Raw genomic sequence first — 10,082 nt, 5'->3', positions numbered from 1 at the left:
ATACAGCACCGTTCTGCTCTATGGAGAGGTGAGAGGGAGAAAGACGGAGCGGCACCCCACTGCGCGCTCTCCCCCTTCGCTTCCATTACGTTTGTTCGTCGTCCATCATCCTTGGATCCACCAGGACGGTCGTTCTGACGATGGACGCTGTACACACGCCAGATTCTTGTCCGATATCAGCCCTTAGCCGATTACCAGACGAGAAGCATTGCACGTGTGTACGTAGCCTTAGGCTAATAATCACCTCAGAGAGGATATCGGACACAAATCTGAATGTGTACAGTGCTCGTCGTCCATCCTGGCGGATCCACGGACGGCCAAGACACGTAATGAAAGTGAAGAGGAGAGAGGGCAGCGGGGTGTCACTCCATCTATCTCCCCTGCAGATAGACAGGTGGGGACGATTGTGAAAAACTTGAGAACAGACACCAATGACTGATATGCATATTGTCATAGTGTTACCACCAACCATTGTTACAATAGTAAACAGGATTTTATTAGCGCCAACATATTACGGAGCGCTGTATAATAATTAGGGGTTGCAAATGACAGACAGATACAGGCAGTGAAACAGGAGGAAGGGAAGACCCTGCCCCAAAGAGCTTACAATCTATTCCTACATAATCCCTAACAGATAAATTGAGAAATGTCCGGAGTTAAGAATTCTTTATTAGAAAAACTTCAGACCAAATGCCAAATCCTAGAAACCCACAAGTGCCACAGAGCCAGATGCATGCTGGGGCTTTCAGTTTTTAGATAATGTTCCTTAACATAGATAGACTGCTTGCACCTTGACAGAAAAACCTTTGCAATCAAAATGTATCTGAAATTTTTTCCATACTGATAAGCACCTGGAAGGCTGACAGATATGGCGTGTTCAGACGACTTATTTTATGCAATCACAAAATAGGACAGAATAAGGTTTGCATATATTAGTAGTTATGTGCCCAACGCCTAGAAAGCATGGCTTAAAGTGCACCTAAAGCATAGAGCTATAATGTTATGTGCTGCAGGTCTCCAGCCCTTGTTTGGGATAGGATTTGTTTACTTTTTCCCCTTCGTTTGCACCTGGTGATCCTGTACAAACGTCAGAATATTCTCACGCCCGGATATGAATGGTCAGACTTCTCTTGGACAAGAATCTAACATGTGTACAGAGGTCGCAATGTGTTCAATGACAGCTACATAAATGAATAGGGAAGAGCACAGTGGGGTGCTGCTTACTCATCCCCCTTCCATACTTTAGAAGAGTGCTGTGTGTACAGTGCTCGATCATTCACCTGTCACTCTTTTATTGCTGGAAACGATCAAGATTTAACGTGTGCCTGCGCTGCCTTACTACCCATGCATTCTCTATGGAGAAGCAGCTTTGTCAGCCCAGATTGTTCTCCTCTAGCCTCATTATGTATGAGGGGGGGGGGCTTTGTAGTCCACAAAAATGGAACAGGAAAGACAGACTGAATTCTCAGTTCAATGCTCAGAATGTAAAATACTTGCAGGATCAACAGGCACTCTTGCAATAATTGCAGAGCAGTGGTGATTGCAGAAATTATTTTAAGCTGGGTGAGAATTGTAGGCGGGTGGTGGCCCCTGTATTGGGACCTAGTTCATCAATATCCAACAAAAAATAGCCAGGTGGTTACTAAAAGGGTCTGGGGAGAATACTGAAGAAATTGTATTTGCCCTCAAAAAAGAAAAAAAAAAAATAATCCGCTATATTGTAAGCGACTTTGGTTGGGGTCCTCTCCTCCTGTATCACTGTCTGTATCTGTCTGTCATTTGCAACCCCTATTTATTATACAGCGCTGCGTAATATGTTGGCGCTATATAAATCCTGTTTATTAATGTTTCAGGACTAGTATGCTGCAATATTATACATTGCACTGGATATTTCATGGATGAGAGATCACACAGTTCAAGTATCCAGTGACATTGTTCTCCCCAGAAAGCTGGGTGGAAGCCCCAATATTGTGACCAAACATTACAGTAACCACCCACAAAAAGTTGGATGGTTACCAAAACGTGCTGGGTGGTGCGCCCGCGGAGAACTCTGCAGTGACATCTCTAATAAGGAACATTTAGGAACACAAATCAGTGCCACTCTCTTCACTCCTCCAATGACCTACTAATGTGACTTCCTCCTCCCTCATAACCTCATCACACGCATGGCTCCAAGACTTTTCTAGAGCTGCCCCAACTCTCTGGAATGGTCTTCCTCGTCCTATTTAGCTTGTCCTAATTTCTGCTCATTTAAAAGAGCCCTCAATACCCAACGCTTCAACCTCACCTACCCATCTTCTTCTGTCTCCCCCACCATTCCATATCCGCCCTCCTATTGTATGATACTTCCCCCACCTTCTAGATTGTAAGCTCTTCTGGGCAAGGTCCTCTCATCCTCCTGTGTTACTGTCTGTCATTTGCAACCCCTATTTATTGTACAAATGTTGGCGCTATATAAATACAGAATAGTAATAATAATAATTGAACACAGAATTGGAAGATTGGTTTGGGTTGCCGTGACCTTCATTCAGTTTAGAAGCTCTTACACAAGGCTGCTTCCACTCCAGGTTTTCTGGTCCCTCAGAAGTACCATTTGTAAAATTGTGAAGAATTGTTTTCCTTTCCAAGGCCTGAGCTGGTGTGTGAGTGTCTGCGGGGAAGGAACCATATAAATCTGGATTAGGCGAGATAATGAAAGAAGGAAATGGAGCAGACTGAGAGGAGCTAGGGAGTGTATGGGCTGCTGGGACAGCGGGATCATTAGGAGGAAATCCTGGGCCTTTATCCCACAGTGTTATGAGACAAAAAAAGAGGAGGACACTCATGTACTGACATGGAGAGGGAAGGCTCCTCTACAGCCAAAACACTCAAAACTGAACTTCTAAATCAAGAGCTGAACCCATGTTCCCTATTAACTCATTAGTGTTCCAGCAAGATGCAGATAAAAGCAGAATATCAAGAACAGCTTTTAAACGAAGGATATTATGGATTAACATGTAAATAAAGAACTCTGGCCAAAATCCCTTTTCCTCTCGCGGTTCTGTAAAAACAATAGGCGAGCTGCTTCCAAATGGCCATCCTGTGCCCAGCTGTGTATGAGAATGTGCACAGAGCAGCCTGAAGTCACAGAAGGACAAGCACTGAGCAGGGACTGGAATATAAAATTACGTTCATGGTTTTACTACAAAACTATCTAGATCAATCTTTCCTTTTAACATGAGGGAACCCTTGAAATAATGTTTAGGTCTTCAGGGAACCCCTTCTATTACAATTATATCCCCAGCCCACAGTACATTAGTGTAGTGGTCAGTGGGAAGAATTCCTCTTACATTGCTGGCCATTGGGAAGAATGTCACCCTTACAGATAGCCAAAAAGATCAGTGGGGTCACTTAGTCTGACTTTAGTGTCACAAACTGCTCAATGCTCAAGGAACCCCTCGAGAAACACTAAGAAACATCTAGAAATGTCAACTTTTTGATATGTAAAAGTGATTGGGAACAACTGCATTTCTGTATTGTAAGACCTAAGGCTATGCGCTGAAATGTTAAACTCTATCCAACCCAATACTATCAATAGGATGAATTTGTTTTATGTAGATCTCAGATCTTTTTGAATTTTATTTCCTACTTTTTGACATCTCAGAGTTATCTCGATAAAAGAGTGGAAAGCCCCTTCAATTCAAGTGACGTCTGCTTCCTAATTACAATTAAACCCCAAAAGCTACCCAGAATCTTTAGCGAATGCCAAGACTGCCTGTAACAGGAAACATCTTTTGTTTTAAAGAAAATCCCCTAAGCCTTTATCTCCTGTTTTTTTTGTTTTTTTTTTTCAGCTTACGTTGTTTTTGTAGGACGACTATAAAACGGCAAATTTACATTGCACCGGTATGGTCACCAAAGGAGAAATCTGCAAGAAAATTACCTAATGAAACAACGGGTTGTGGTTTAAAGAGAGTTATGCTGCTTTTTATTGAATTTCAAATGTATTGATAGAATACACTAACCCAGCACTAGCTCTGCATTTATTATTACACAGTATTTATATAGCGCCGACACATTACACAGCGCTGTACAAAGTTCATAGTCATGTCACTAGCTCTAAGCAGCTTACAATCTAATGGCCCTACCATAGTCATATGTCAATAATAAAGTTTTGGGGGGAAGCCAAATAACCTAATTGCATGTTTTTGGAATGTGGGAGGAAACCGGGGTTCCCGGAAAAAACGTACGCAGACACGGGGAGATCCTTCAAACTCCATGCAGATAGAGTCCTGGCCAAGATTCCAACCTGGGACCCAGCACTGCAAAGGCCGGAGTGCTAACCACTGAGCCGCCGTGCTGCCCTTTATTTATTGCTTAATCTTTTCTTATGAAACTTTATATTTAGGCAGCAGTAGAGGCAGGGAGTGTGTGGAATATAGTAAAATAGTATACTACCAATTTGGCTGTAAGGGTTCATACACACATTAGATGATGAGCACAGCCATTTATCTCGGGTGAAAATCTGACATGTGTATATCTGCTCCCCATTTTTTTTAATGGCAAGAAAGGGGTTCACCTGTTATTATTCAGTTTGCTGCTGCAGACCTGGGCCCTGCTGACTCAGAGGGAGTGCAAATTCTAATTATAGATCTTTTTAAGGGGAAGGCAAACATGTGCTGGTGGAAGCAAATGTGATTCACAGCTGCTTTTTCCACCTTTTTCACCTGTGATTTTGGTCACCTATGTGCCTTTCCTTTAGTTGTATTCATGAACCCTTTTAATGACCTGGGATATTCCACTAGGAAGGATTCTGTGCAAATGACCAAAACCAATTTATCCTTCTGCATGAGGAAGGGATTCTTCACTGTAAATGTGGAATCGGCTCCCACATTTCAGCAAGTTCTATAGATTGCGTTAAGAAAAAGCTGGATGATTTCTAGAAGCACAGAATATACCTAGAGATTAAAGCTTTAAAGTAAAACTAAGAGAGACTGCTGTGATCCAGGGAACATCAGATTGTCTAATGGAATCGGGAAGGATTTTTTTCCCGTTGGAGCAAATTGAACCAGGGAGTATTAATCACTCTCGCTGTACTTTCACTTGTAGCACCTCTTTCAGCGACAAACGACAGCCTAACAATAGGCGGGGATATTGTTTGGATTCCAGATTTAGACAATGCTAAAAACCATATATAATGGAGAAGGTGAAAGAAAAAAAATTATTAGGTGTATGTCTAGAAAAAAAAGGAATCTTTGGCCTGGAATAATATTTTCCCCTGTTTCTGGTCCTTGGAATTAATTACAAATTTTAGAAAAAACCTAATAATCCTGAGTGAGCCGTTAACTCTGCCCTTATGTTATGGTGCCCAGGAGTTCTGTGGGCAATTCTTCTGAGAAGGTCCGACTACAGTGCTTGGGATTTCAGTGAAGCAGAGGAAACGTCAGCTCACTACATGAAAGTGGGAGCTCATTGGATTTTCGGCAGGAAGAACAGGTTTTTAAAGACATAACAAATATGGATGTGTTATTATTATTAGTACAGAGTATTGATATAGCACCAACATATCACGCAGTGCTGTACAAAGTCCATAGCCATGTCACTAGCTGTCCCTTTACGGTGCTCACGATCTAATGTCCCTATAGTCATGTCTCTTTAATACAGGCTAAGGGTCAATTTTGGGAGGAAGCCTATTGACCTAACTGCATGTTTTTGGAATGTGGGAGAAAACCGGAATACCCGGATGAAACCTATGCAAACACGGGGAGAATCTGCAAACTCCATGCAGATAGTGTCCTGGCTGAGATTCATACCTGGGACCCAGCGCTGCAAAGGCAGACTGCTAACCACTGAGCCATCATGCTGTGTGTTTGAAGATTTACTGAAGGTTTCTGTTGGTAAGCTCAGACATACAATCCGGTATCTACCAACACAAAACTATCACTCTTGGTTGGACTAATCTTTTGATAGCCGAGATAAAAGCAATTTTGATGCCGTCAGAAGCAACAGAGCTTCCGTTTTCACAGCAGGAACACAATCAGGGAAATGAGTCCTTGACTATCACTATTTGCAATGGGCAACAACGTCGGCTTCTCTGCTCTCTGCGCATCCTCGGCCACGGTGTCTCTAGGAACGGCGGCTATTTTCAGGAGCTCGTTAGCTAATAAAAGATCCCCGAAGAGATGCTGGTGTTTCCTGCAGGAAAAGCTCATTTTCGTTCACACTTTTCCATGGAAACAGCTGTGAGTTACATCCTGGCCTCCAAACATGGAAACAGGAAGTGAGGTTTTCCTGAAGCCCAGGTGATGGCTGCTGGATTAACGCTTCAATGGAGGAAGATGAGGCAAACAGGCAATTCTTATAAAGCAGATGAAATTGAATTTTATTAGAACGTATTCGTCCCCTTGTCCTACTGTAGTCTCAGTTTGCAGCCGTTCAGAAATGACAGCAACCATTAAAGTGGCTGTGGTTACAGTAAACACATTGTTCGAACTCAGGATACAATGAGGCTTTTTTTGCACAACCTTAGACATTGAAAATAATAATTCTGGAAAGTCTTATACTTCATGGCTTGCAAATAACTTTCAGTCTGTGGCTGTGCTGCAAACCACACACACACATCATTGCACCTTGTCAGATGGCAGTGGTCTCTCTGCCGTGGTCTGAAATGCCCCTCAAGTTCGTTTTTCCCCCCATCTCAAAGTACATAAACATGATTGGGTCCTAAGGTCACCAAAAAGGAAGTGATAGGAAAACAGCAATAAGCATGAATACATATTACAGCAGGAAACAGTTGGCACAAGGAGGAAGGCTTTTTTTTAAGCCGGGTGGGAAGAAGCTGTAGGCGGGTGACAACCCTGTATTATAACCCTACTCTTCAAAAAACACCCAAAACAGGCCCCAAAAAGTTGGCAGAGCAACTGTATTGTGGCCCAATTTTTCAGGAACCACCCAAAAACAGCCGAGTGGTTACTGAAATGTGCTGGGTGGTGAGCCCAGCTAAAATGCTCTGGAGAGGAACCACATTATATATATTAAGGACATTTCTTTGGTAAGAAATAGTTTAGGGTTTACAATTAGTGCACAAATGGGGCAATTGAATTTTTGTCCATCTCCTTCCATCAGTTCAGAACATGTAACCTGCAGTTCCCATTCAGTAATTTCCACAGAATTTATTTTAAGCTGGATGGGGTGGGAAGAAGCTGTAGGCCATGGCAGACCTGTATTGTGACCCGGCTCTAATTGAATTGCATTCCCACCATTGCAAAATACTCAGAAACTAGAATGATCTAGTGTTGTATTTAAACCAAAGGATATACATTCAGTGTTCTCCCCAGACCCTTTAAGCTGGGCAAACCACCCGACACTTTTCAGTAACAGGGTGCCGGGTGGTGCGTCCAGCTAAAAGTTTCTGGGGAGAACACTGCCCTTCACAAAATTTTTTAGGAAACACCAGATCAGATATTGTGCCAGTCTGGGTCAAGGTAAAATGCATTCTCCTAAAAAATATATATATATATAAAATGAATACTTATTTGGTGGAGCCCGTTCTTTTTTAGTTTTAACTCCACATTTAGAAATTGATGCACCACAGTACACATAGTTTAACTTTTGAATGCAATTAGTGTAAAAAGTGTGCTTCAATGTTGGGGTGATTAAAATTTAAGTACCTGCTTTCCCAAATACAGAAGACAGAAAAAGGGGACTAATAATTTGTTGGATATTACGGTTTATGGGCAGCACGGTGGCTCAGTGGTTAGCACTCCGGCCTTTGCGGCACTGGGTGCCAGGTTCAAATCTTAGCCAGGACACTATCTGCATGGAGTTTGCAGGTTCTCCCCGAGTTTGCTTGATTTCCTCCGGGTACTCCGGTTTCCTCCTACATTCCAAAAACATGCAGTCAGGTAATTGGCTTCAACCCAAAACTGACCTTAGACTGTGGTAATGACATATGACTATGGTAGGGACATTAGATTGTGAGCTTCTTTGGGGCACAGTTAGTGACATGACTATGGACTTTGTACAGTGCTGTGTATTATGTGGACACTATATAAATACGGCGTAATAATAATAACAATAAAGTTGCTGAAATTGGAGCCAGCTAATAGGATGGCAAAGCAGTTAGAGAGCTGACTTCATTGGTCTCCTGCTGCTTTTTCACAGTCCAATCAGAAGGCTGGGGGTGGAGAGAGGACACAAGCGGTGTTATCCAACTGGCTGTGTGGTCAAGATGTGCCTGGCTCAGGCTCAGGGTTTGATGGACAGAAATACAAATTCTGTGGCAGGTAAAATAGCCCCCTTTTATGTGAATTCCTTTATATGCATTATGCCTGGGGTAAGAACCAAAAATTTAAAGAATTACCTGTGGATGTGAACATTTAAATTAAGGGACCTTCTAAAACAAAACAACAGTTATAGACAAAAAGCAAACTAACCTCTATGTCCTGTAGGCTAAACTCATTCTGGTCTTTAAAGTTGGCGGCCCCAGCGCTCAGCTCCATAAGCATTTTTGCGATCTCTGGTTTTATTGCTGCAGTGAGTCGACTTGCAGCCTCCATGACATGTTCCTGCACGTCTTTGAGTTGCATAGCTGCCTTCGAGTAGTGCGAGTTTTGGAAAACACTGCTGAAAAGGTCCGTTAGGAAAGTGCTGGCGCGGCAGAAGACGTTAAGCGCGTCCAAATACTTTGAGATACCCTGCTGGATGTCCGCGATAGGAGTAGTGTGGCCGCCAGGATGAGGGCAGTTGCCCGTGTTAGCCGAGGACACTAAAGGGGTTGTTGAGGCCAAGGGTGCGCTCAGAGTCCGGCTGAGCTCGGGCATTTGGTACTGCTGGTGTTGCTGCACCTTCTGCTTGGACCCGCCAAGCAAAAACCGCCTCTTGTAGTCCATCTTACTTTCTTGTGCGCTACAGCAATACATAGGTGACCTAGTAGCCAAAGGCGTCCCAAACCTAGACAGGCTCCTCCAGAATCAGCCTTTTGAAACGATGCGCTAGGTTAAATAATAAAGGAGGGCTGCATACATAGGTTTCGGAAAAGGCATTTCTCCAAAAGGCAAGCGTGGGTAAATCTGTATCAGCAGAGGAAGGCAGCAAATATGCTGACTTGGAGAATTTCAGGACTCCATGCAGCCCAGCTGCAGCTCACAACTTTTATATATCCCAAACCAGCTGAAGTCTCCGAAAAAGCTGTGAGCGTCCCTTTGTCTTACAGCTCCGGTCCCTTTTTAATGTTTGTCACCGTCCAGGAATCCCACTGCTGCACAATCCTTTACAGACAACCGGAGAGGAAGGAGCAAATCAGAAAAAAAAAAATATGATCCTTTAAATGAAAAAAGAAAGCACAAAATTTCAACCAAAAAGTTGCAAACAAAAAAAAATGAAACAAAAACACTGGTCAACAGTGGGTTTCAAGGGATCCTAAGCCTCTGAATGGGGGAAAAAAGGAAAAAAATATATATATATGGTACTAACTAGATGTGTAAATGCTACAGTCCAGCAGATCCAGTCTGCTCCAAGTTGAAGTGCTTCTAATACTATGTTCTTGATAGTGTGAAATCACAGATTTGCTACTGGGAAAGCTTCTCTCCCCTCCTCTTCCTCTGGGTACGTTGAGGTAGTTGGTAACAGCGGAAACAAGTGCAGCTCCCAGATTGAATTTGCTCTGGATGGCGTTGTGGAGAAAGAATGCGCACAATGTATTCGTAAGGCCTCTAGGTCATTTCCTGCAAAAGGAAAGAAAAATGAGAGAGGGTTTCAGTACAGTTGTTTTTATTATTGCCAAAGTTCGCAGCCCTGAAAGATTTTTGGGGAGGAGCGTGGAATAATATACGCACGGAGTAAAAGTGGCCATTGTCCTGCACAGTTGTGTGGGTTGTTATTGTATAACTGTAATAAGAACAAGATGGCCACAGCTGACAAGAAACGGTCTGCCGTTATTTACTTATATCAGACAAGAACATAATATTCACTGCACAGATCAAGCCCCCTTCTGGGAAAGATAGAAAGGAAATCATAGCGTGTACACATGCTGAGTTCACCTTGCATTGAAACCCTGCACAAAGCTTTTTAGTTTTTCAGCATTTCCCCAGCTACGATCGTTT

General features: G+C 42.9%; 1 protein-coding gene across 1 annotated transcript in view; it reads right to left on the bottom strand.

Moving 5' to 3' along the window:
* GARRE1 (granule associated Rac and RHOG effector 1) overlaps positions 1-10,082 on the bottom strand; it is a 61,341-nt gene that overhangs the window by 28,245 nt on the left and 23,014 nt on the right. The window contains exon 2 of the mRNA XM_072421834.1: positions 8,415-9,704. Within this exon, the coding sequence (XP_072277935.1) occupies positions 8,415-8,900 (486 nt within the window). The 5' untranslated portion in view covers positions 8,901-9,704. The remainder of the gene's footprint in view (positions 1-8,414; positions 9,705-10,082) is intronic.

The sequence above is a fragment of the Pyxicephalus adspersus genome, chromosome 9, assembly GCF_032062135.1.
Source record: "Pyxicephalus adspersus chromosome 9, UCB_Pads_2.0, whole genome shotgun sequence".
Classification (NCBI taxonomy): Eukaryota; Metazoa; Chordata; class Amphibia; order Anura; family Pyxicephalidae; genus Pyxicephalus; species Pyxicephalus adspersus.
This window is presented reverse-complemented; position numbering and strand designations above follow the sequence as displayed.